The 26,853-nt window shown below is 49.6% G+C and overlaps 2 protein-coding genes across 10 annotated transcripts in view; one reads left to right on the top strand and one right to left on the bottom strand.

Moving 5' to 3' along the window:
* Positions 1–2,841, top strand: part of Togaram2 (TOG array regulator of axonemal microtubules 2) — a 59,207-nt gene extending 56,366 nt beyond the window's left edge. For all 4 annotated transcript variants that reach the window (XM_085832871.1, XM_085832873.1, XM_085832872.1 and 1 more), the window contains one exon: positions 2,369–2,841. In XM_085832871.1, coding sequence (XP_085688997.1) covers positions 2,369–2,706 — 338 coding nt within the window. In that variant the 3' untranslated portion in view covers positions 2,707–2,841. The remainder of the gene's footprint in view (positions 1–2,368) is intronic.
* Positions 2,842–16,914: 14,073 nt separating this feature from the next.
* Pcare (photoreceptor cilium actin regulator) lies at positions 16,915–25,517 on the bottom strand. Of its 6 annotated transcripts, none has more exons than XM_085833299.1 (3): positions 21,889–25,517; positions 18,745–18,828; positions 16,915–17,696 (listed from the first exon to the last, which is right to left on the bottom strand). In XM_085833299.1, exons 1-3 carry the CDS (start codon positions 25,515–25,517, stop codon positions 17,483–17,485), a joined length of 3,927 nt encoding a protein of 1,308 aa, XP_085689425.1. In that variant the 3' UTR covers positions 16,915–17,482. The 6 variants fall into 6 exon arrangements, with proteins under 6 accessions (XP_085689425.1, XP_085689426.1, XP_085689429.1 ...); XM_085833300.1 differs by having other exon boundaries at positions 16,915–17,693; XM_085833303.1 differs by lacking the exon at positions 18,745–18,828 and having other exon boundaries at positions 21,889–22,106; positions 23,571–25,517.
* Between the last annotated feature and the right edge of the window lie 1,336 nt (positions 25,518–26,853).

Genomic DNA, 26,853 nt, shown 5'->3' with positions numbered 1-26,853 from the left:
ACCGGATACAACCCCTTTCTGTTGCCCCAAATCTGTGTTCTGCAGACTGGAGATACAGCTCAGTGCTGGAGTGCTTGACTATAATGTACAAGATCCCAGATTCTACCCCTTGCACCAGGGTTGCGGGGGTTGGTGAGGGGTAGGGAGGCAGGGGACAAAGCTCAGTTGTTGGAGTAGTTGCTTAGCATGCATGGAACCCTGGATTTGAGTCTCAGCACTGCATAAACTGGACATGGTGACATAAGACCATAATCCCTGTGCTTTGGAGGTGGAGGCAGGGGGACTAAATGAGAGTTTTGGGGGACTAAACTCAGGCTCTCATGCTTTACTGACTAAACCATTCTCTTAGACCCAGAACGTTCTATTTAACATCTTCAAGGCTCCTTGTAGAACAAGCCTTTCCCAGTGGATGACTACAGGCCAACTTCCCAGTCATCACCTTGACGTGTGAGAGAACTGTGACCAGTGGCGGTCCCAGGAGACCTCCCAGATCTGGGGTGGTCAGGTCAACATTGACATTCCATGATAACGATGAAGAGCATAGCCATTTCCCCGAGGAGGACATGCAGGTCATCTGGTTCCTCTCTGTTCCAGAAATCATAGGAACATTCTAGGTTGTGGGAGATGTTAAGCTGACGAAAGAAGGACAAATTGGGGAGTTTTAAAAGCTCCCGACTAAGGTTTGGGACACGGAGCTCCTTGAGTTTGGAGGACAGTGTGGGGGAAGGCTTTGGAGCCAAGGCAAAGTGGGCTCCGTCTCCAGCGAGACCTTTATGGAAGAAAAGTCCTTGACCTGAGTCTTCTTTTCCTCCTCTGAACAATGGGCTCACATCCATTCTTTTAGCATGAAGGGGAGCTTTGAAGTTCCAAGTCTTGGGCTGAAGGAGGTCCACATAATCTTCCCGAACTTTCTAGCTTCTTGGCCTTATACGTCAATGAAGCACTGTTCTTGCATTGGTTACCTTTACTAGAACCTGAGCAGGATGCCAGACAGAGTGGGAAGCCCCAGAGCAGCCTCAGGTCAGGGCAACCTCTCCATGAAGGCCTGGGAGGCTTTGATGTTGGCTGCAGCTCTGATACCTACTTTGGTGATAGAGTATTCCTGGGTTTACAGGGTCGGGTTCTGAGATAACCAGGTCTGGGAGTTCTTCACTGGGACGGAGGGTCCATGTGGAGCCCCGTGGCTTGCAAACATTCACCCTCAATGACTGCCACTTGATTGTGAGGATAGATGGCCAGATAGATACTGGGGAGGCCCTGTGGGTCTTGTTCCTTGCTAATGGTTTTAGATGCCAGACTGCTTCTTTGGAGAGTCTCAACTTCTCTCCCTACTCCTGGAGTTGCTAGGGTCAGAGTCAGGACCCTGGTGCCCCTGACATGCTAGTCTCTGCTCCCCACCCTCAAGAAGCCAACTACAGAACAAGTTATAAGGAAAAACAGAGACAGGAGATTTATTTAATGTGGCTACACTGGGAGGAGGAAGAAATAGGCGTAGTGGCCTTGCCATCCACCTTTGGGGTCCTGACCTGAGGTTTAGATAGGAATAGAGCTATCCACAGCCACATTACCCCAGACCGGGTGAAGTCATGCACATCATTGGCTCCAGTCTTATTGCAGGGCGGTCTAGCAAGAACCGGGTAGACCAGGGAGTGTCTCCTGTGGCTGGCAACCGTCCTCTAACTTTTCCTTCTATCGGCACAAGATTCCTGGGGAAATTCCAGTTTCTTAGGGGCCATTGTCTCCATAGTTAAATAGTCAAAGAGAGGGTTACAAGTATGTCTCTAGGATAATTTCACTCTGACTGGGTCACACATTGCTAGTATAGCTTTCACAGGTGGTAATGCTGATGTGCACAATATGATATTGGCTCCTGTTTGTCACCTGCTTGCTTAGGAAACCTGACATTTATTCATTACGGGATCCTAATGATCCTGAAAGCATGGCTTAGGCTTGTGGTCCCTACTTTATGAACATAAAAAGACTCAGAGAGGTGGTATGCCTTTCTCAGGTTCACACAGTGGCAGACGGTGGAGGTGGGATTGTGACCCACCTCATTCCTCCTCACTGGGTCCGAGGGAACACATTATGATCATCACGGACCTACCTCATTTGCATTGGCTTTGTGGTCTTTTCTTTCATAAAATAAAATTGTACTTTATGACTGTTATAAATACAGACCAATATTTCTCTTCTGATGTTAAAATAAATTGAAACATTTTAATGGGCCTCTGAATGTCACAGGGCTTGAGCACAGTGCCTAGGTGGGAAGTAAGCTCTGCTGGGTGCCTGTCCTTTGGAGTACAGAACTGGTGACACCAGAGATGGGAAGTATGCAGCTCAAATGACCTCTCTCTTTTCTTTGTGACAGTGCTGGTTGCCTCAGTGTACCCCCGGAAGCCTCAGGCTGTGGAACGGCACATCCTTCCCGTCCTCTGGTACTTCCTGAACAAAATGAGCGGCAATGGCGTGCTGCCTGGGCGTGGCGGGAACGTCCGCACAGCGGTGTGCAGGCTGGCCAGGAGCCTGCAGGAGCAAATGGGGTCCCGCCTGCAGGACTTCGCTGCCAGTCAGTCCCAGCAAGTCCTCAAGGCGCTGCAGGGACTTTTAGCCTCTGAATCTCTGGGGGCCAATGACAAGGTCATAGGTGGAAGAATGGCCCCTGACATCCAGATGACTGGAACCACTTGTCCCCAGCAGCTGGATTAAAGATGGGTCTGAAATGGGCAATTCTTATTTTTTACCTTATTTTATTTTTGTGGTGGAGTCACCACATGACCTACTTTTCCCGTTAGGGTCCCCAATGTATATAGTATATTTTAAAGTAGAAATAAAAGAATTGCTTATTTTTCTAAGGTTTTCTTCTCTTACACCTTTTTTCCGAGACAGGGTTTCTCTGTGCAGCCCTGGCAGTCCTGGAACTCATTCTGTAGACCAGGTTGGCCTCGAACTCAGAAATCTACCTGCCTCTGCCTCCCAAGTGTGCCACCACTGCCCGGCTATCTCTTACACTTTTTTAACCGCAGAGAATTTTCCAGTAGAGAGGTTTATGAAATATGGCAACCTTGAACCGAGTTTTAGACAAGATAGTGACAAATAGCTAGACTAGGTTCAGCTAGGTCTGCCCACATGTGGCAGGAATACAGCCCCTGCCTCCACATCTGGGAGCAACTGGAAGAGCCCCTCGCTGCTTACTCAGATGTGGTCTGTTTGTCACTGACTTGATTAGAAGTCTTTGTGTCACATGTCTTCTAGCCTATCGTGCCTGAGCTAAGTATCTGTTTATCCCTTGGGACTTTCTCGGAGGATCTGCCCAGCTTGTCACAAAGCAGGACCTGACAACTGCACCACTAAATGCCTTAGCTAGAGGTTGCCCATCTGGCTTGCTCTGACAAACACTGGATGGTGTTTCATGTTTAGGACATCGTGGATGGGGACATGTGGCAGAGTCTGCATGCTGTACAAAACTTGGGTGTCACATGGCTATATGAAATGGCACAGGCTGTGATAGATGGGCTGACTCATGGGAATACTGGGCTCAGTGCAGGCCAGGTTGTGAGAAAGAAGAGAAAAGTATTGGTCTCTAAGGAAAAGCCAGGGAGAAGGGTCCTGACTATGAGGGGACAGTCTGGACATCCTTGTGGTAGCCTTGACCAGTAACAGGTTAGCGATGATATAACTGGGATTTAAGAGCTCAGGCCACTGGTTTGAGCACACAGCCAGGCAGCTCAGATGTGGTGAAGGCTGAAGGGGTGACATTTCACGGTTGGCCACGGACTCAGACATGACACCATAGAGGGGCAGATACAGATGGCGAAGTCCTGAGGCTCAGCAGGTTTTCTGGCAGGGTCTGCCCCACCAAAGGAATCCCCCTGCACCATCTCTCATCGGCCTCTGGATCTGATGTGAGTTCTGTGCTCTAAGCCTGGGAAGCTCTGTGCCAGGTGGATGCTGGCCAGCCCCTCCCATGCTGAGTGGGTGATGGGAAATCAGGTTGAGGCTTGGCTTTTAATAGCCGGCTTAAGTGTGACTTTGGGTCATTCCAGAGCCAGTGTGAGCAGCTGTTCACCTGATGGTGACCTCAGCAGGTCTTCCCAGAAGCCATCTGAGTCTGGGCCACTCAAAGAGGCTGATTGTAAATCTTTCTAAAGATTTATACAATGTAATTAACTGAGTTTGCTTATTGTCTGAGCAAGCTTTCCCCCTCCAGTGTGTGTGTGTGTGTGTGTGTGTGTGTGTGTGTGTGTAGGGGGCAGGGAATCTGTATTTTCTGCTTGTCATGACCCAAGGAGAGACGAGACGATTCCAAGATTCTTTGGAATTGTAAGCACTCAGGGAAGTAGAGGCTGACAGATTTTTTGAAGCCAGAAATGAAAGTTAGCAGAGTTGAGAGGATGGCTCAGTGGTTAAAGCTAGGCCGGTGCTTGTGGATATGTAGTTGCTGTATAATTTCAGCCTCAGAAGGCAATGGGGGCGGGGGGGGGGGCAGGGGCTGGCGCGATGGCTCAACGGGTAAGAGCACCGACTGCTCTTCTGAAGGTCCTGAGTTCAAATCCTAGCAACCACATGGTGGCTCACAACCATTTGTAATGGGATCTGATGCCCTCTTCTGGTGTGTCTGAAGACAGTTACAGTATACTTAACGTATAATAATAAATAAATCTTTGTGCCAGAGCTTAGGGGACGACCGGTGCCAACTGGAGTGATCAGAAGTCCTACAAATTCAATTCCCAACACAGGCTCACAACCATCTGTTCAGCTACAGTGTACCTGTATACATAAAATAAATAAATAAATCTAGAAGAAGAAGAAGAAGAAGAAGAAGAAGAAGAAGAAGAAGAAGAAGAAGAAGAAGAAGAAGAAGAAGAAGAAGAAGAAGAAGAAGGCGGTGGCAAAGGGGATCTTCAGAGAAAACTGGTTAGCCGACTAGTCATGCTGACAAGCTCTGGGGTGATTGAAAACCCCTGCTTTATTGAATAAGATAGGGAGCCTCACACACACACACACACACACACACACACACACACACACACACACACACACGTGATGGGGGGAGAGAGAGAAGAGAGAAGAGAGAGAGAGAGAGAGAGAGAGAGAGAGAGAGAGAGAGAGAGAGAGAGAGAGAGAGAGAGAGAGAGAGAGAGAAACTAACTTCAGGTCCTGATAGATCCCAGAGATGGTGGTGGCTTGGAACTGGGCTCATCCCATCCCATTCTTTGTTTGGTTGTCTGTGATGTGAGCCAGAAACTCCACGTCTAGGATTTTCTGGCTTACTGTATCCATTTGACAAGCTAAAGTCATCTGAGAGGAGGGAACCTCAATTAAAAAAATGCTTTCATAAGATAGGCTGTAGGCAACTCTGTAGGGCATTTTCTTAATAAGTGATTGATGGGGGGTGGGTGGGAGGGTACCCCGTTACAGGTGGGACCATCCCTGAGCTAGTGGTCCTGGGTTCTATAAGAAGGCAGATTGAGCAAGCCACAGGAGCAAGCCGCCCACCTACCTCCATAGCCTCTGTGTCAGCTCCTGCCTCCAGGTTCCTGCCCTGCTTGAGGTCTGTCCTGACTTCCTTCAGTGATCAATAGTGATGTGGAAACACAAGCCAAACAGCCCTTTTCCTCCTCAAGTTGCTTCCCTCCTGGTGTTTCATAACAGCAACAGTAACCCTACAAGACACAGGAGATGCTCCTGGCGCAAACGTCTACCAGGATCCCACACTACTCCTTCCATTTCTGTGACAGAAGCACCTGAAGGATTTATTCAGATCATGGTCTGAGGGAGGCATGGGGGCAGGAGAGTGAGGCAGTTGGCCATATTTTATCTTCTGTCTGGCAAAGAAGCAGACAGAATAATGCTGGTGTTCAGTTTGCTTACCCCTTCTTTATTCTCAGCCCATGGGTTGGTACTGCAGTGGTTTGGATGAGAACGGCTCCCATTGGCTGATATATTTGAATACATGCTCTCCAGTTGGTGGAACTGTTTGGAACGATTGGAAGGCGTGACCTTGTTGGAGGAGACATGCCACTGGACTGGGCTTTGAAGTTTCAAAAGTCATGCGATTCTCTCTCTCTCTCTCTCTCTCTCTCTCTCTCTCTCTCTCTCTCTTTCTCTCTGTGTGTGTGTGTCTGGCCTGCTGCCATGCTCTATGCCATGAGTCATGGACTCTAACTCTCAGAATCCATAAGCCTCAAATAAACTTTTCTGAGTTGCCTTGGTCATGGTGTCTTATTACAACAATAGAAAAAATATCTAAGACAGGTACCATCCACACTCAGGGCAGATCCTTCCCACTTGGTTGAACCTCTCTGGAAACACCCTTAGAGATGTGTCTCTCGGGTGATTTCAAACCCAGTCAAGACGACAGGGAAGCGTGATCGTTACAGCTTGCTTTTCTAGCAAGTGGAATGTTTGGGGTTTTAGGAAGCATACCTCTAAACCCAGCTTTTTATCTTGTTTTTGCTTCCAGTATGTTGGAGATTGATGCTAACCTGCATGCCCAGGTGCTGAAGGGCCTTGTTCCCAATTGGTTTTTGATCTATCAATAAAGATATCAGTAGCCAATGGCTGGGCACAGGGCGGGACAGTTAGAGTTCTGTGGGTAGGAGGCAGGGAGGTGGGGGAGGGGGAAGAAGAATGGGACTTGCAGGAGCAGGAACAGCAGGGGATTAAGCCACCCAACCATGTGGGACTTCCGGAAAGTGGTCACTGTGTGCGATCCACCCGGGGCAGCCAAAATTTACAGGCAACGCCTGTGTTCATGTCCTTCCTTCTATGTAAAGATTGGGTCTTCTCTTCTCCTTGGTAGAGGAGGGAAAATGGAGCCTAGAGAGGGAGGTGGGAGAAAGACGTAACTTCACAATCTACCTTATGCTTCAGACTCTGGCTACAGTCAGAGTGTACTAGCCTGGACCCTCCATCAGAGTTTGGATTCAGTTGGTCTGGGATGGGGCTCAGGTTACTTCCCTCCCTCCCTTCCTTCCTCTCTCCCTCCCCCTCCTTTTCTTCCTTCTGCCCTCCCTCCCTTTGTCCATTCCTTTGTTCCTTCCTTCCTTCTTCCCTCCCCTCCCTTTCTCCTCCCTCCCCCTCCCCTCCCCTTCTCCCCTCTCCCCTCCTCCTCCTCCTCCTCCTCCTCCTTCTCCTCCTCCTCCTCCCACCTTCTTTCTTCAAGAGGTTCTAATCTGTGTCCAACTTCAGGAACCACACAATGTCTCTGGCTCTATGGGAGCTCTGGGCCTGTCATTTTCCCTCTCATCTCTGGGGGTGGTGGGGTGGGGTGGTGGGGTGGGTCCTTGGAGACACAGACTGAGCTCAGGTACAGAGGCCGGAGGCCTGAGCTGAAGACTAGGCACTGTGACTTGCTGATGTGCGCACGCGCATGTGGTCGTGTGCTGGGTAAATGTGATAATAATATCCACCTTCACGGAGCTGCTACGAAGATGAATGAGGTAATTCTTACAAACTGTTTAGCATAAGTCACAGAACTGTGGCTGTGACGTCATGGGAGGAGGTCAGTGTTTTGGAGACCCTATTGATGCGGATCACTTGCAGTGTTGGGGTCACGGAGCCTGTGAGGGTTTAGGTCAACAAATGGTTTGTTTTGTCTTCTCTACTGGGAAGTAGGTCCTACTCACCTCTGGGGTTCTGTCATTTCTTCCCCTTTGTCCTTGCTTGACAGGCCCTTGGCCTCTTTCACTCCCACTCCTTCTACTGGGAAATGAATAAGGCCTTCCTCCTTGCTCTCTCCTAGCTCCTCCTAGCTCTCACAGCTGGAAGCAGAAATGTATGGCTGGCAGAGCACTCTCCAGCTGACTGAGTTCCATCTGAAGGCGAGGTGCAGGGGAGGGTAGATCTCTCACTCTCTCTGCTCTCCTTGTGGAGTGAGCCAAGGAAGGCTGGAGAACAAGGCTGCCTGATAACCAAATGCCTGCCATGTGCTCTGTCACTCTTCTTGATGTCCTAGAAGGAAAAAGTTACTTCTCTCCTTCCCTGGGGGAACTGGGACCCAGGTGTGCAGTGAGTGACCTCGGCCAGTGTAGAGTCCTCAGGGATTCTGGTCAAGTACAGACTTGACCAAGTGCTAACACAGTAGCTAGAAAGTGGGTGGAGTTTCATGTGTGTCTGGGTCTGTACTCTACTGACTGGACCTATCTGGGTCCTCTACACCTTTAAGAGAGTTCTTTCCCCAGGCCAGCCCAAAGGACTGTTGAAATTCCATGGGTTCCTGGAGTTACTCTGATCCCAGAGATTTTCTATCAAAACCTCAAATCAGAGAGAGCCTTTAGGTATTTGAGTCAGGGTCTCTCTCCCTGACCCAGGGCTCACTGAGAATAAGGCTATGCTGGCTGCCAATGAAACCCTTGGGACCCAGTTGTCTCTGCCTCTCTAGTTCTGGGGGTTACAGGTACGAATTACTGTGCCCAGCTTCTTTGTGTAGGTTTTAGAGGCTGAACTCAGGTCTTCACATTTGCACAGCAAACACTTTCCCATCTGAGCCATCCTCTCAGCTCAGAACCAGCCCACACAGGACCTCTGCCATCTTCTTAATACTCTGATTGCTAAGTTTCCAGGCAAGCCCACGTCCAAGTGGTCAGAATTTTCTAAACTGGAATCTCTAAAGCATGATTGATGAAAAGCTCTGGGGAGGGGGAAGGAGAGAGGACGCTGGGATGGCTGCTTGGTTAATCTCACTGTAGAGCTGGCTCTGGGGGAGGGGCCCGGGACCCTGCAGAATAGCAGGCAGGCAGACTGATGAGACCTAAGAGGAGGCAGGTTGGAGGAGGTGCTGTTGTTAGCTGGGCTTCAGGGTGCTCACTGCTTGCCCAGTGGGTGTTTCTGAGTCAGGGCCATGTGGGGAATGTGTTTGGTCATTATTCCTGGGCTTATTCAGGGGGGCGGTCTGGTGTCTGATTTCCTGTCAACCTGGTGTTCCGTTGAAGAGGCTGTGACATCTGAAGGGTTTGGTTTGTTTTAATCATGGCTTTATAATTACCTCCTTGTGGGTTGACAGCTGTTATTAGCATCACCTTGGGCTCTCCTTGAGGAGTTTTACATGCAGAAAGCGATCCAGCACCTTCGGAACAGATATCAGAAGCCCGGAACCAAACAATAGTTTTAAAGAGGCAACGGGGTTTTGTAAACACAGTCAATTCTGTCCCGTTCAAAGGAACGGGGCTGGGGTGGGGGTGGGGGCTAGCTAGATAAATAATTTCATGAAGGGCCTGCATTTTTCTTTTTCTGTTGAATCTGTCATCTTTTACCATTTGGGGGGTATAGTGCTATTCCCTGAAGGGGACATGCAGCAGCAGCTGCTGGGGACTGTCATATTGTCACCTGGCAGCCACTCCGTGGTCATGGCAGTAAGGGCGAGTGAGGTTTTGGGAAAGACTCCCACTCACTTAATGCTAGGAGCAGTTTGTGTTTGGAGAGAGAAGAGGGGACTAGTTGGGTCCACCGTGGGGATTATTGTTTAAAATTCTACCCAGGTCAGTGTAAGAGGAATGCATGAAATTAGGGCAGAGCTGCGGTTGGATATGAGGATTAGCTTTCTATTTGTAAAGGGATCCCACGCCCCAAGAAGCCTGTGCTGTCTCCTTCAAGGAGGAGCCCCACCCTGGAGCCATCTAGGATATTGGTTCTCAACCTGTGGATTGAGACCTTGTGGGTATCAAACAACCCTTCCAACAGGGTTCCATCAGAGAACAGAGTTATTTACTTTATGATTCATAACAGTAGCAAAATTACAGTTATGAAGTAATAACAAAATAATTTTATGCCAGAGGGGGGTCACCACAATATGAGGAATATTAAAGGGTCACAGCAATAAGAAGGTGGAATTGTGGCAGGTGCGTTGGGAAGGAAGCTGGTTTAGAATTCCTGCCACTAGCCATGGACACATCTTTGGCCGGCTCTCAACATCACTTTTTATTCATTTTTATAAGAGGTGAGGAAGAAATACTTCGCTCATGATCTGGCAGGACGTCAGTTTAATGAAACAATGTAGGTAATTGTATTTTTGGAAAGGGAGATTATTGCACACAGAGAAAATATAATCCTTGTCAGGGCTTTCCTCCTTCCAGCCGCTGTGTCAGAGCTGCCGTTTAGGGGCCAAAGCAATTGCTGACCATCTATCTGACTGACAGATCACCCCAAGACTCTGCCTGAGATAAATGAGCATCAGGAACTTAATTTCTCCCACGTCTGGTACATTTGACACATAGACTTCGGGTTGTAAGCACAATGTTGTGAGACTGTGATAGGCAGCCTATTTTGGTTGAATGGGGCTTGCTCCGGCGACCCAGAAGAGAGCTCTACAAGGGACGGAAAAGCAAGCCACACTCCCAGAGCCAGGTGCCTGACACCACAGAGCCCCCAACTCCATAATTCTGTGACTATCAGTCATGCAGACAATATCCCAAGCTCCTGGCATTCTGGCTAGACTCCACCCCTACAGTTACCTGACTATAGCCAGGTATGCTCCGCCCCACAGTTACCTGGCAACAGCAAGGTAGCCCAGCCCCCCCCCCCCATAAAAGGGGCTGCTTGGTCCCTCCTCGCTCTCTTTAAGCTTTCACCTTCCTTACTCTCATCTCTAGCCCTACTTCTGTCCTCTTCTACCCCCCACGTGGCCATAGCTGGCCTCTTTCCCTCTTTCTACCTTCTCTCTTTCTCTCTGCCTTTCTACAATAAATCTCTAAAACCACACACTGCCTCTGCTCATCAAGGCCTGCGATGCTTGAACGATGGGATAGGCTTTCCCCTAAGAGCTGTGTCTAACTTCTCGCTGGAAGGCCTTCCTGTTCTCCAGCCACAGACAGGACCAAGGACTCTTGCCTACGTGGGAACCACGCAGCACCTCTCCCCTCTCCCCCTGCCCTCTCCTCCCTTCAGCTCCGGGGCTAACCGAGCCACCCCCGGGGCCCTCATTCTGTTCTCAGCTTTTCTGTGGTGCCCAGTGGTATCTGGGATGCCCTAAGCTGGGAACCTAGTGCCTAGGACTGCCTCTTGTCCACCACCCGCTGAGCTGGGATTTGTGACTTCATACAGCCAGACACCCACCCAGGGCCATGTAGAAAGACTGTGTGGCAGTCCTCCCGAGTCTGCCAGCCCAGAGCACAGAAACTCTGGCAGGACTCGGGTTTTCTCCCATTTCCCTCTTTCCCCCATACCCACTGCCCCACAAAATGTTTTAATCTTTTATTTTCACATTGAAAGACACAGAAACTTTCAAACAACCCAGTCAATTCTTGCAGAGTTTGACAACTGATTTTCCTCTTTTCCCTCCCTTCCTTCTTCCCTTCTTCCCTCCTTCTTACCCCTCTCCCCCTCTTTTTAGACAAAGTTTTGCTATATAGCCTAGGGTGTCTTGACATTTGTATGTGTATGTGTATGTGTATGTGTATATGTATATGTATGCAAGCCTGACATTCATACCTTCCTCACCCTCCCTCTCCACTGCTGAGATTGACTTGGGCTACTAGGCCCAGCTTTCTGATAGCCATTCTTCACTTTCTTTATGGGTCAGTGTGAAGATCTGGAATTGAGGAAATGATATTGAGTTCTTTATCAGAATTGTAAAATAAAGACAGGCAGAAGTGCATATTCAAGACACACACACACATACACACACACACACACACAGAATGGGGGGGGTGATCTCTAAGACGGCTCAAAAAGGTGATCTAGACAGGTATTCCTGCCCCCTAATCCCAGTCACCAGGAGCCATCTTGGTTTCCAAGAGTGAGCCACACTTCTGCCACCCCTCCCTCTTCTCTAATTTTACTCTAATTCTTGGTCAGTGCCCCCGACCCTCCCCCACATAACATCTGGCTGTCCCTTAGTTAACTAAGGCCTGCCAGTGCCATTACAGCTAACGTCTGATGCTGATTCAAGCAACAGGCTTGTAGGCTGTCTGGGATGTCAGCATTTGGAACCCTGGTTGTCAGATCAGTAGAGAGAGCTACTATTATCCATTGCCAGGCCCACATGTAACCCTCAGAGTGACTTTCTGAAGTCCACAAGTGTAATCAAGCCAGCAGAGTCCGAGTTCTCCATAAAATTGAATTAGGGGAGCTGAGTGAATTAACTGTTTGTGCCTCCTCATGTGCAATGCATCTTTAATTACATTTCATAAAAATGTCTGGATGGATTGATGGGACTTTATTTAAACTTTAGGTAGGCACAGGAAGAAAACGGTAGTGCAATATACCATGTTCTGTTAATACAGGCTCAGAACTCATTTACTTTATGGTGGTTCAACAAAATCTTTTGATGTGGGGCTACTTAAAAATATATTACCTTTGCAAAGATTTCCTTTGGAAGACAGAGTAGGTGCTCAACAGCCTGTGCGTGGTCGACCAGATGACCAATCGACAACCATATCAACACACATAATTTACTGTACCAGCTCCCTGGGTACATGCAAAACACTGGTTTATTTTAGAAGAAAGAATACATTTCTAAAATCTCTTTTCATTCACACGGTAGGATTTATGAATCATGCCTTGTTGAACATCAGCTCTTTGCAATGGAAGGGGGTGGGGTGGGGAATTTCTTTGGTCCATCTGCTGTGCATTCCTATCCATTTGGATTATTTGAGGTTCTGGACTGGGGTGTGGCAGAAGCAAGGAAAATAGATGTAGCATATAGTAAACAACAGCACTGTCCACAGAGAGAGGTTATATTTCATCGTGAGGATTGTATTTATACTTGCAAAATGCTATCACTGCTCTGTCAGGATACTATATTTGCATTATTTTTCTCTCCCTTCATGATGCTTTTGATGGAAATAAAAGATTGTGTTTTCTCCTTGGGGCATAGCTGTTTGCTGTTTTACTAAATGTGTTGGGCAAAAGCTGGGTCGATACCTCCCTCCTTATAGCTCTGAGGTTGCCATGGGGATGGAGACTGTATCTGGGCTGCCAGAGGCAAGTTAGCCCAACTAAGACTATGGGTGTGATGCACCCCACGGATCTGTGGAGACACCTCCTTGTCTGATATGAAGAATGGCAGATTAGATGATGTTGCTTGCTGGTTTCTAACTCTACCATGGAGAAGTACATTGTTGAGTGCTTGATGGGTTGGGCTCATTGGTTTATTAATAAACAAAAATTGCTATCTTCTCTCTTGAGCAAAAGAAGTGGATTTGGCCCCAGCGAGGGCAAGGCTCTTTGACAGAGTGGGTAAGCATAGGTAAAAGACTGAAAACCCGTGTGATTGAACCTGCCCTTCATGCTACCAGTAATGTTCTCCCTATGGAAGAACCAGAGACATGGCTTTTGGGGAAGGCTTGGTCTTCAGGAGGGATACACCTGAGTTGATACTTTAAGGCTTGCAGCTTGAAGTGGGTTTAATTTCTTTTGCTTGGCATTTAGCTCACAGGTAACATAAGCTAGGTGAAGCTGGTAACCAAGCCTCCACTTCTAAGCGCCTGCTCTGGTGTCTGTCAGCTCATCATGTCTGTCCTCCAAACTTCATTGCATCTCTTGTTCCCAGCTCCTTAGCTTTGGCAACTCTCTCCTGACGTGCTCTGGTAGAAGATACCTCAGAATTTCCATAGCCTGTGGGCCACTGGGCCATAAAAGCACTTGGTCATTGCTTCCTGGGTCTTCTAGTGGCAGTTGGAGGTCTCACATTATATCACATGTAAGGGCATAGGGCAACCCCTCAAGGCTCTCAGTACATGTCAACTCTTCTAGAGGGGTGAGAAGCAGCTGTGTGTGGCTGACGGAGTGCATGAACGCCGCTGTTCACTGCTTCTGCCGACAGCATAGTATGTGAGGGGGAAGGCCTAGTCTCTGGGAGGCCCCTAGCATGCACCTTCATGGGGCCTGGCATAAGTTCATCCACAGCTCTTCCACAGAGTGGTCTAGGGTGCTGACCCACTAGGAGGTACCACCTCTCCTGGTTTCAGGCTGGTTGCCTTTATCTCTCACAAGTGTAGTAGAGGCTCTCAGACGCTAATGTACTCAACCTAACCTGAACTGCCACAGTTGGGCCCTTAGATGAGGGAGGCCTGGGTTGGTGATCTGCCTTCCTCTGGGATTATCTGGTTCTTCTTTGCATCTGGGTTCCAGAAACTACAACTTTTTAAACGCCCTCTTCTGTTGCATCCACTGTACCCCAGTGTAGTGAGCGAGAGGTCTACAAGTTCACAGATAAGCACTATGGAAAACAGAATTGTTAGACACTCGGGCTTTTTATTTCAATGGAAGAAACGGACACCTGTTCCATTTGGAAGGCTGGAGTGGATGTCGTTTGATAACTGGGTGATCTTTTGCTCATCCATGGAGTCTCATCTAAATCCCCCAAATCCTAAGCATTGCTTATCAGTCAATAGAAACCATTCTTATGCAAAAAAGTCCCGGGCTCTGTTAAAGAGATTGTACTTTGCAAAGGAGTTTTGATTTAGCACAACTAAAGCTTTATTGTGATAACTGTCATAAGGAAACTTTTTTTTTCAAGTTTTACTGTAAAAAAATTAAACTACTTGCCATCAGACTCCAGAAATTTGACTCAGTGCTGGCTAACAAATTTGAGCTGAACTACATTTCCTTCTTACCTCACCTGGATCATTTCTCTGCTGTCAGGGTCCCCTACACCCCAATTTCATCTACTCTGCTTTCTGTGTAATCCCAACAGCTGGGGCTCTGCCTTGCTTCATTAGAACCCCAGAAATCTACTTCTAAACCCATGGTTCTCAGACTTCCTAATGCTGTGACCCTTTCATATCGTTCCTTAGGTTGCGGTGACCCCCCCCAACCATAAAATTATTTCAGCTACTGCATAACTGTAATTTTGCTATTGTTATGAATCATAATGTAAATATGATATGCAGGGTATCTGACATGTGATCCCCAAAGGAATTGGGACCTAGGCGTTGAGAACTGATGCTCTAAACCCTAGAACAAGTCAAGAGATACTTGCGAATCAGTGGTCCCTGAAGCCAGTGACATTGGGTAAGCTCTCAAAGGCCACTTGCAATGCTTGCCTCCACTTGCCCTGATGTGCTGGGCTTGCCCTGATATGCTGGGCTTGTCCTGCTGTCCTGGGCTTGCCCTGTTGTGCTGGGCTTGCCCAGTCCTGCTTGCTTGTTCCCCAAGCTGCTTGCCAACCATTTTGGGTGCCACCCAGATTGAAGCCAGCACATTTTAGACTCCAACCCAGAACTACACCCCATGGCTCAGGTATTGCCCCGAAGTCAACACAACAACACTGACAAACACGAGCCTGAATACAGGGGTGAGCATGGCATCTCTTGGTCATTTATTTAGTCAATGGTGACTCTGGTGTCATTGAAGAGATCAGCCCCACCGCTCTCATTTTAATAACATAATAATTCATGTGAGATTCATGTAGTCAGAGTTACAAGTCTGTCCCTGGGGCGAGAACAAGAGGTAGCTGGAGGCTCCAGGACCCAGTATAACATGTGCTCGAGGCCACAATCTATTTTAACAACAGCAAGGAGGAGGAGGAAGAGGAGGAGGAGGAGGGAGGAAAGGGGAAGAGGAAGGAAGGAGGAAGAAGAAGAAGAAGAAGAAGAAGAAGAAGAAGAAGAAGAAGAAGAAGAAGAAGAAGAAGAAGGGGAAGGGGAAAGGGAAGGGAGGAAGGGGAAGGGGAAGGGAGGAAGGGGAAGGGGAAAGGGAAGGAAGGAAGGGGAAGGGGAAGGGAGGAAGGGGAAGGGGAAGGGGAAGGGGAAGGGGAAGGGAGTAAGGGGAGGGGGAAGGGAGGAAGGGGAAGGGAGGAAGGGGAGGGGGAAGGGAGGAAGGGGAAGGGAGGAAGGGGAGGGGGAAGGGAGGAAGGGGAAGGGAGGAAGGGGGAAGGGGGAAGGGAGGGAGAAAGAAGAAGAAGAAGAAGAAGAAGAAGAAGAAGAAGAAGAAGAAGAAGAAGAAGAAGAAGAAGAAGAAGAGACAATTAGAGGTCTATAATCTTCTCAACTTAAAACATCAGCTTTGCAGCAGATCTGCTAAGTTCAGCCTCCTTAGCTGTACCCGTGGGTGAGAATTCTTGTCTTTTGACAACCCACTGAGCAGGCATTGAATCACCCAATTACTGCAAATTCTTTTCTAAATAGAAAGTACTCCACAGCTCCCGATGGAAAAATTCCAGGATCCGCAGCAAGTATCTAGCTGTTTGGCAGAAGTGGGGTTTGGGGCATGACTCGTGCTTCTTTGCTTTGCTCCCAGCTCCAGCAGAACTTCTCTGCAGATGACCTGGGAATAAACTCGGCAAGAAGCAGTGTTGGGGAGCCAGGCATGTGAGCCTGCATCCTTCCCTTCCCACCTCTGGAGCTTCAGCCCCTATCCGGTGTAAAGAACAGGCCTCTTGCTGCGGAGGCTTGGTTGTGTTCATGCAGTCCAAGAAACCTGCAAGTGCTCAGCCCAGCCAGAGAATTTGATACACTCTGAGGCCAAGGGAGGAGAGGCTGCAAGGAGGAGCTGGAAACGTGAGGAGGGGGTGCAGGGGTGGTTTGGAGGGGCTAGATGTTCTAACCCCCCCTCATTTTCTCATGACAGGAGCAATTAGCTTCTAAATAAAGCTTTTAATTGAGACTTCAACACTGTGTTACCACTTGTCCTAGTTACTCTCCTCCTTGAAGGGACACAGTATCCTGACAAAATCAGCTTGAGGGAGGAAGGCTTTGTCTTGGCTCTCCAGTTGGGGGATGCAGTCCATCATGGCTGTGGCAGGAGTTGGAGGCTGCTGGTCACATTGTATCCCCACTCAGGAAGCAGGAAGAAATGAATGCCTGTAACCGGCTGACTTCCTCTTTCTGCAGTTCAGGACCCTCTCCCCTCCATGGAATGGTGCCAGTTACAGTGGGGTAGGTCTTCCTATCTCAATGAACTCAATCTAGGAAATCCCTCACAGACACGACCGAACATTAGCCATCAAACCATTTAACCTTAAATGCAAAAGGCTTCTCTTTATTCTCTTTATGCTTATGCCGCAGGCAGGTGCAGTGATGGAATAGTCTAAGGCAATAGAACATAATGAAGAATGCAGAGTCTAAGGCCACCCACATCTGTACCCGGTTTTGCTCCATTCTCACATCTGTCTGAAATCCCAGCACAACTCTGGGGGGGGGGTCTCCCCCGACACATTTGGGTTTCTTATCTGTAAAACGGGAGGACACTATTTCACACATTGTTGTGGTTTAAATGCTGCATGATTACCAATGGTTATCTTGTAAGACACATGGCCCTCTAAGCATGAATATATTATCCCTCTAATTAAGGCCAGCACTCAAAAAGATAAAGGGTATCCTTGTGGGGTCTAAAGTTTCCATTAACATTTAAACCCAAGGCAAAGCAGCATCTGGAAGTGAATCCAGCTGTTGTTTAAGATTTTGAAAACCCTTTGGTGGGGGTGTCTTCAAGGTCCTTCCAAATCAACCACAGTGCGAGTTGGTTTGCCTACCACCCGTGGTGCAGAGTGAACATGTCACTAGTACTTCATGTGTTCTAGGGTAACCCCACTAGCCACGTGTCAAGATATTTCCTTGTGCTGGGGCTGTGACTCTGGCTGGGGTCTGTCCTGGCCGCGGCTCATTCGGGCTTCTGGCTGCAGCCCATGGCCCAGCACACAGAGCTCCAAAGGAGATGCCCACTTGGTGCTACTACCCTGCAATTCTGGGACTCTGGAGTTGTTCCAAGGTGGGAGTTCTTGCTTGGGGTTCTCCTCACTGCTGCTGCTGCTGCTGCTGCTGCTGCTGCCAAAAGAAAGTACAAGGACAGGTCAGACACTCCTCCACTCTTTCTCCTGGTTCCTTCCCTGTACCTTGCTCTCCTGTGCCCATCTCTCCCCTCCACATCCCTCTTACATCTAGCTTAGGGTTGGACTTGGGTATCAGTCCTCTGCCTTTCCATATCACACTTGGAAGGCTAGATTGTCGGTTCTGCATGCCTGTCTGGTTAGACGTGGTGGGAGCCAGTTCCCTGAACTTCCACGGCAGGGTGATTCCTGCTCCCCCACTCTAGGCTTGGAATCCCGTGGCTCTGAACTGAGCCTGAGAGGACTGGGCCTTTGTTTTGTTTTGTGTCTTGCTTAATAAAGAGCTAGGCTTAGTTGTTTGAGTTAAAAACAATAACAGCCAGGGGAAAAAAAAAATCTTCCCTGCTCAGCACAGCCGCCATTCCTTTTCTGAATAGAATCAAATAGAAATGGCTTTGAGTAGTCTCACCCAGTGTTTGGTTAGACTAGAGCTTCCCTACCCCTGAGTGGCCTGACTAAGGGTATGAAAGGGGAAGGGACCCTCACAGAACTCCAACTCTGATTGGCTATGCTTTGGGAGACTGGGGTGTTGATTATGACAAGCATGGAACAAGCCTAGGTAGGCAGGACTAACTCTAAAAGCCACAAGGGCTGCTGGCAATGGGGAGGATGGAGTCTGGCCGCCTGGGTTGAAATCTTGCCTCTTCCTCTTGTCATCTGTGTGCCTTGTTGCATGTGAATTAACCACTGAGTCTGAGTTTTCCCTTTGTAAATTGGAAATCATAACAGTGCCGAGCTCTCCGGGGCCCATAGGTACCAGTGCTGAATGAAAGGGAAAATTGTGTGCACAACTCCCGTGTACACACTCAGTGGATAATGGGGAGCTGTCTCTATGGAGCTGCTTTACAGGAAGTCACATCAGAACGGGGGCTCTATGGACCACACATCATACAGTTTCGGTACCTAAGGCTCAGAGAACTGGGCCTTGGCTAGAGAGCTCTTAGTCACTTCCAGAGCAGGACGAAAGCTCTGCCTACGTGTACAGCCCTGTGACATTCTGCCTGTGACAACATGCTCCTGTGTGCTTACCCTGCACATGGGCGTCAAACCATTGGACAAGCCTGTGTTTGGATGTGAACAGCATCAGAGTCGGGGGGAGTAGAGTGTGGTCAGGGTGGCGCACATTCATTTATTTCAAGAACAAGAAGCCCGCTGGGCCTTCGAGCCACTGTCACAGAGCACACAGTGATCTCTAGTCCTCAGCTGTCTCTTCACTCTTCTCCCCGAACCCTTGGGAAGTAGGACACATACCCAGGTTGTACTTCTTCCACGCCCTAAACTTTGTTCTTCGTGTTCCAGGGGCTGGAAGGGAGGGGGAGAGATGTACTACCCTGTGAAGGCTGACACGGTGGCACGAAAGTTTGATTTAAAATCTTTCTCTCAGCCTCACCCGATTTCCATTGTCTACATGAAGCTGAGGCCAGGAGCCTGATAATTTACAGGCTGTCACTCTCTGGCTGTGGTTCAGTCTCTTTCTGGAACTGTTAACACAGACTGTCTACCTGCTGTCTTGCTAGTCACTGGGCAGCCTGAGCCAAGCACCCCGTGGGACTCACACAGTGCTCCAGCTTAACCAGTTCCGGTCAGGCAATGATGAGAAGCATCGAGTGTAGGGGAGAAAGTCTAGCAGCTTTGGGAGTGTTTATAGGACTGCAATACTTCGAGACTAGAGATGCAGTCTCACCTGGGGGTGGGGGTAGGGGTGGGGGTGGGGGTGGGTTGGCATATACACAAAGAGTCAAAGCCCAGTGGTTGAGCTTTCTGGAGATACCTCCAAGGGCTGTTCCTGACTCCTAGGGCCCCTGAGCAGTAGGATCCAAACATAATTCTTTTTCTACAAAATAGGCTTGTGTCTAGTATGGAGTGACAGAAGGGAGGAAGCCAATGACAACTCTAGGGTATTGGAGTCTGTCTGCCTGACTCAGCTGCAAGACAATGCACATGACACACATGACAGTGTATCCTTGCAAGCACCACGTTTGGAAGCACTCTCTGTCTCTCAGGCACCAACTTGTGTGGTCTTGGGGCAGCCATACCTAAGCCCCTGGTACCATTTATTCATACGCAGGATGGCGGAAAATGATTCTTGTTTTCTGTAGAGAGGCAAAGGCTTGGTGTGTTTACCGTGGATGGGCTTCTGCCTCACATGCAAAACATACGCCTCGGTGTAGGGTGGTTGGTGGGAGACCGGCATTTCCCCTTCATGGGTTCAGACTTTGTAGTCGTACCCAAAGGGACAGGGATGGGAGCAAGTGATAACGTGACCTTCTAATTGACCTTGGTGGACTCTTCTTTCAAGTCACAAGTACGATGCCTTTACACACACACACACACACACACACACACACACACACACACACTCACACACTCACACAGTATTGCAATTCAGAACATGAAACAGCCTTTTAGGCTGTTCTATTTGGAGGAGAAGCCTGGGAGAAGGGCATTATTTTCTTCTTGAGCAATTTTACGCTCCTGCTGTTTTAAAATGTTAGTGTTTTTAATTAATGCCTTTTATTGTTCCTATACTCTCAAGATCTCCTCCTGAAGGGTACGGTTTTAGAAATCTAATATCAGAGTAAGTAGTGTTTATCGAGGTTCTTAGAAAGAAAAGAGCAGAGTTATGCTAAGATTCTTACAAAAATAATCAATATTTCATTTCTTTCAAGTGGCTGGGGAAGGTTATAGAACTATTACCATGCACAACTTTCCCGAGATACTATCTTTATTTAAAATTGACTGCCGAGTACTTTGTAAAAAAGAAAGAAAGAAAGAAAGAAATTACCATTTATGCCTAGATACATTGTGAAACCCGTGATGCATATCACCCAGGCAGAAATTAGCTGCTGGTTGACACGGCTGAGAGCAATACAGACAGCAAACACTGGCGTCGGAGCATTGTCTGATCTGATATCAAGTGCCCTGATAGAGTGTGTCTCTAATAGACCTCCGCTTAACATGCCCCTACCCCCACCCCTGCCTATTCTGTAACACAATCCATCAAGCATAGGAGTGCTTTCAGCTCATGGGATGGTTCTTCTGCCTTCTTGACCCCACAGCTCTGTGCAGGTTGGGCCAATAGCCTGTATCAACCTGTCCCTGCTGGGAAAGGCACACTGGGCATTCAGTCTGCCTGGGGCAGGAAGGGCAGCCCATCCTCTGGATGCTGGTACTCACGAATGCCCCTACTCTACAGATGTCTGAAGCTGGTGGAGACGTGCAGCCAAGTCCTCGGGGGTCAGGGAACCTACTCCACTATTTCTATTCCTGTCTTCAGGACCAGACGTTCTTAAGATGTGGGCCCTGGGTATCTCAGAGACACTTCTAGGTGGGGGGAAGCTCAAGGTGCAACCAATTTTCCTCATAATTCAAAGGTGTTCTTAGTCCATGTTCTTAGGAATGTCGTTAGGGTAGTTTTGAATCAATGGGTGCGTAGTATGTATTATAGAAGACCTGAGAATTCAGCTGTCTTTTCTACTAAGCCGGATAACACCAACAGGTCTACAAAATGCAAGATGAAAATCCTCCTTTCATCAACTCTCACTCTCTCTCTCTCTCTCTCTCTCTCTCTCTCTCTCTCTCTCCCTCTCTGTCTCCTTTTAATGGATATGTATTTTTGGCCTGCCATGGTGACTCATGACTTTACGTAATCCCAGAACTCAGGAGGCTGAGGCAGGAGGATTGTGAGTTTAATACCAGTCCCCCCCCCCCCCCGCAGGAATGTATTATTTTTGTGAGTATAAAATGGACTTTTAAAAATATTTCTCAGTTTAAACTTCTAATAAAAATAGTAGGTATAACCCACATATATAATAGCTACTGGGTTCTCAATAATTTTTAAGAGTTTTAAAAGATCCTGATGATTAGAGAACCTCCCAGCCCAGGGGAATCGACAACACGGGCTAGCTGTTATGTTCAGGCAGGCTGTGAGCCAGCCGCTGGGGCAGCGTCATCCATCAGGTGAAACCCGTGGTCAGTAACAACCCCTGGCTGTTCTCCATACTTTATCCCCTACTGCCTCTTCCTTTGGAACACAGTTTGAAATCTATTAAACCAGACAGTCCACAGAGCCCACTCCCTCTGCCTACACCTTCTGGACAGTGGTGTGAGGCACCATTTACCTGTTTTGGCAGGGATGGAATTCCCAGTCTGAGTGGGACTGCTGAAGCGGGTCGCCCTGCTGGCGCTGGCGGTCTGAAGCTGTCCTTTTGACAAAAGGCAGGGGGTTGAGGGCATTCAGCACCGTTCTCTTCTGTGAGTCTGCCCTCAGTCGCTGCCCCGAGCTGCCCCTCCAGCCTCCTGTTGGGGTCCTCAAAAGGCCTCCAGGTTCTGGCAGCATCTGTGGATGGGATGTTGAGAATGAAGATTTAGCTTCAAAGAGAGAAGTGGTGGCTGGGAAGAATATGGAACACGTGTTCCTGGATGCTTTGGCTGTGGTAGCCTCACTGTCCTCAGAGTGAATTGAGTCCTTGGACCCCCGTGATGGAGACACTGAGGGCGATGAAGAGGAGGCAGAGGAGGGGGTGTTTGTTTCTGTCTGTCGGACAGGAGGGCTCCCTGGGGCTGGGTTGGACTGCGGGTGCTGGCATGGTGGGGAAGTAGTTTTCCTTGTGGCTGGTGGGCTCAGGGTCCTGGGGCTCAGAGGAGGGCTGGGGGAGCTGAGGACAGCAGGGAGGTCCGGCTGGGATGGTCCATGAGTGGAGGGCAGGCTCTGCAGCCTCCTGTCCCCTTGGGGTGCCCACTGTGCTCTTTGGGAAGAGGCCTTTCTGACTCGTGGAGGGCTTCTCTCTGGACCCTTCCTGGACGCTTCTGGAGAGTGTGGGTCTCGTGAAAACCTGGCCAGGCTGGGCTCCAACGTCCTGCTTGGCCCAGGTGTAGGGTTGGTGTGGTGCCAGGGAATCGCCTTCTGGTGCTGCTTGGAGAAGCCTGCTATAGTCTCTGCTCGGGCCTGGATCTGAGCCCCGCTCTCTGCCTCTGAGCTTGGGCTAGCTGTTTGCTGAGAGTTCAGGTCCAAGGTCAACTTTCTGGAATTGCCCACAATCCTGGTGCTCCCGGGTTTAGTGCTGTGTAGCCTCGGGGAGCTGCCACTGCCTTTGCTGGGGAGCAAGTCCATGGGGCTCATGGAGGCTTTCAGCTTGGGGGAAGCCCATGTTCTTTTTGGATGGCTAGCCTCTTGAAGACTTGGTAACAGGGTCTCTTCCAGGGAGCTCCCTGCTGTCTGGCTACATTCTGGACACTCCAGAGCAGCGAATGATTTGTCCATCAGGACTTCCAGAGGTGGTGGTGGGAGGTTCTCTAGGTCTTCCTCCACGTCACCGCTAATGTCTTCACTCTCAAACACTTCAGCTGGAGGAAGGGAGGGAAAGGGTGCAGAAGGCCTCCAGCCTGCTGCTGGAGAAATCTGGGGCTTAGGATACAGGGGGGCTAGCCCCCTGTAAATAGGAAATCTGGGAGGCATGGCAGGAACCCCCCATTTCCTGAGGCAGGGGCTCGACCCCAAGTTCCTACAGTTCCTCGGCATCCTCAGACTCTCAGTAGGACTGAAGGTCTCAATAAGCTTCCTAACCGATGGTCTGGTGGGACAGGCCCTGATGTCCCGTTCGTTGTCCCTGGGAGCCCTACTGCTCTTCTTGCCACAAAAGATGACGGCATTTGGCAGCTTTTCAGCCTTCCCCTGGCAGGGCTGCTCACTGTCAAAGCAGGGACTACCTTTTTGGATGATGCTCTTGTCTTGATTGGGCAAAATGCTGAAGTTTTGGGTCAGAGAAGCCTTGAACTTGCTGATGGCACTACTGGGACTCACCCTGCAGTTGGTGGGGGGCCATAGCACTGATGCCCTGGATGGCAGACATCGTTCCTGGCTCTGCCCCTGCCGTGTGGCACCCAGGGCATAAAATACCTCCAGCCTCCGACTGAGGTCTGTCTGGACCCTCCTCAGTTCCTGGAGGGTGTGGTCTTCCACGTGGCTCTTCAGGCATCCCTCTGATTGCGACCTCCTTTGTCTCTCAGGGGACCCCCTGCTGCCACTGACGGATCTGGGTCTTGGAGGGACCACTGTTCCCCCTTCCTCCTCCTCAGTCCAGTCCTGGGGTCTGGAAGGCTCGGGGACAAACTTGATCCTTTCGCTGATGGCCTCTTTCATCTTCAGAATCATTTCCTGGGCCTGGGGGTTCCTAAGCTCCTTGGAGTAGGGCTGAAAGAGGCTTTCCCGCGTGTCAGGTGAGGACCGTGGTCTTGAAGGTAGGGCTTTCTGTGGCTCAGGGTGCAGGTCGGTGCTGCTAAGTTCATCTTCCTCCTCTGGGCTGCAGTCTTCCTCTTCACTCAGGGATGGAGCATCCGTCAACCCAGAGCTTCGAGAAAGTGGTGTCCGCACAGGAATCTCAGCCCCCAGAGAGTCCCACGGAAGGCTTTCAGCAGCCTCTGAAGGCCCGGAGGCGACTGCTTCTGGGCCTGCGCCGGAAGTGCTCGAGCTCCTGGCTTCATCTTGCACTGCGGGTTGAACCTTTGCTATCCTAGGACTCGACAGTGGACAGTCCTGGGGTCTGTCTGAACCTGTCCAGTATGGACCTTCCTGCCAGGCGGGCCCTGACGGCCTGGCCTCCACTTGGGCTGCAGTCCCTGGCTTCCATTCTCCAAGTTCTGCTGCAAAGTCCCAGCTGGCTTGCTTGCCCAGCTTCTCCACGGAGTGCACAGACTCATTGTCAGCACCGATGCCACTGTCCTCAGAGCATAAGGGTGGACCCAGCAGCCCTGCATCACCGTGGCCACTGGACAGGCTCTCTAGCTGTCCCAGGGCCCTGAGGAGACATTCATCTATACCTCTCTTGGTGCTCAGCTTACCTTCCAGGTGGCCGGCGGTGGATCTGAGGCAGCTGCTGGAGCCCTCCAAGAAGCTCCCGGTGAGGGCGGCCACTGTGCCATGGAGCACACGCAGCTTGCTGACTGTGTATTGCAGCAGCTGCTGCAGGAGGTCTGGGTGTTGTTCCCAGGGCTCACCTTTCCTCAGTGGCCACGCCAGATCCCCTCGAACTTCCTGGAGGAGCACATCTCCATCTTTAGAGATTTCGCCCAGAAGCTGGCCAGCCTCCTCGAAGCACAGCAGCAGGAAGTTGAGCATGGGTCGCAGCAGCCCCCAGGTCTGGCTGGCTTGCTGGACGAGGCGCACAATGGCTTCGTATCTGGAAAGGCTGGTGTGCAGGTAGGCATAAGCATGCTGGTGGGCCTTTACCAGGGGCTCAGGGAAGTCCACTCTGCCCTTTGACTCGGGAGCTGATTGGCAGCAATGGTCCTGGCTGTCTGGTTGATGGCACATTGGCTCTCTGTCCCCTTTGGAGGTCTCCTGGGGAGTGTTCTCCTTCCTCTCTTTCCCAGAGAAATCTACTTCCTGTGTCCCGTGGGAGCCTTCTGTCCTGAACGAAATGTCCGTAGCCCTGTGGCTTTGTGGTTTGTTCACCTGGAAGGTTTGGCTTTCTGGAATCAGACCTTCCATAGCTTTTGGGAGCTGACGAACACCTTCAGCCATGGCCTGCAGCTTCTTGGAACTTGCCACCGTCTCCTCTGTCAGCCTCTCTCCCAGGTGCAACTCGCCATCAGAGTCACAGAAAGTGGAACTTTGAACCAGCAAAGGGATGGGGCATTTGGGGCTGCCCCACTGACATCCTGGCAAAATTGCTTTCGGCTTCTTAAAAAACTGAATGCCACTCTTGGCAACGCTGTTGACGATGACGGTGTGTGATGGCGTGCACCCCATGGTTCCAGCTTGTCGCCGCCGTCTTCTACCTCCACAGTCTTTGGAGAATCCTTGGAAATGGTAACAGAAAGCCCTCTGACTGGCCCATCTGGACAACTTGAGACTAGACTGGGAGTCCACAGTACAAAGTCCTAGACTTGGAGCCCAGGCTACAATGAAGAGGAAGACATGGCTGTTGCCCTAAGTTTTGATGCTGTTACTGAGTATCCAGACAGTTCCGAGGGGCCCAGTCTCAGGGATTAGGAACCTGTTTTGCTCATGTCCTGACAGATGCGGATGGCAAGCCGTGCTTTAAGCTTATTAGGGTAATCATGCCCCAGCCAGTCAGCGCTCGGCGTGTTCCAATATAGAACTTCTCAGCATTTACTATCTTGGGGACCGATTATTCTGGCATGTGCTTATGCTTTAATTCTGTTCAGATGCCTGCTGGAGGAAACCTAGAGAAACGAGCCATAATTGCAAAAGGCTCGGGAAGACGTGGGAGGGAAACGAGGGCTTGCTGATTGCAGAGCCTGGGAAAGAAGTGACCTTTGTAGTTTAATAAGGACAAGCCAGCTAAGGGGCTCTGGTCTGCTTATATCAGGAAGATCCAAGATCCAAATGGTGATGCATGCCTGACATTCTGGCACTCAGGGGGCTGGGGCAGGAGGATTGCTAGCATGCTTACCCAGTGAGTTCTAAGCGAGCCTGAGCTACAGAGTGAAACTCTGTCTTAAGGAAACAAAAGCAAAACAAGACAAAACCAAGTGCAGGAATCAACAAGAAATCCAGCGATAGAGAAAGGAGTCAGGAGGAGTCATGTTCTTCCTGGTCTGGAGGAGGAAGGTAGGGAGACTTTCTGCCATACACACTAAAGCCAACAGACCCACAGGGACGCGGGGCCATGGCCTTCTGGGAAAAGGCTTTTTAGTAAACGTCTATCCTGGCAAGCAAATCCTGGGCGGTGGAGAGTTATTTGTTTCCAAGAACATAATTCTAACACAAAACATAGTCTCTCCTCCCCTCCCCCAATTCCTTTTTTTGAGTGCAGGTCTCACTCTATAGCTCTGTCTGGCCTGAAATTATTTTTGTAGACCAGGCTGGCCTTGAACTCACAGAGATCCCCTGCCTCTGCCTCCTGAGTGCTAGGATTAAAGGCATGTGCCACTACTCCTGGCTTTGATTTCTTTTAAACATTCATTATTACTGTTAGGGAAGTCTAGAGAAGGCCTATCCAATATACTGTCTAACATGAAATTGGAAACTTATTTAAAACATTATTATTATTATTATTATTATTGTTATTATTGTTGTTGTTGTTAGCTTGATTGCACAGTTCTCAAGTGTGAGCTTTCTA

Source organism: Mus caroli, unplaced genomic scaffold, assembly GCF_978045245.1.
Source record: "Mus caroli unplaced genomic scaffold, Mus_caroli_1 scaffold_18, whole genome shotgun sequence".
Taxonomy (NCBI): Eukaryota; Metazoa; Chordata; class Mammalia; order Rodentia; family Muridae; genus Mus; species Mus caroli.
This window is presented reverse-complemented; position numbering and strand designations above follow the sequence as displayed.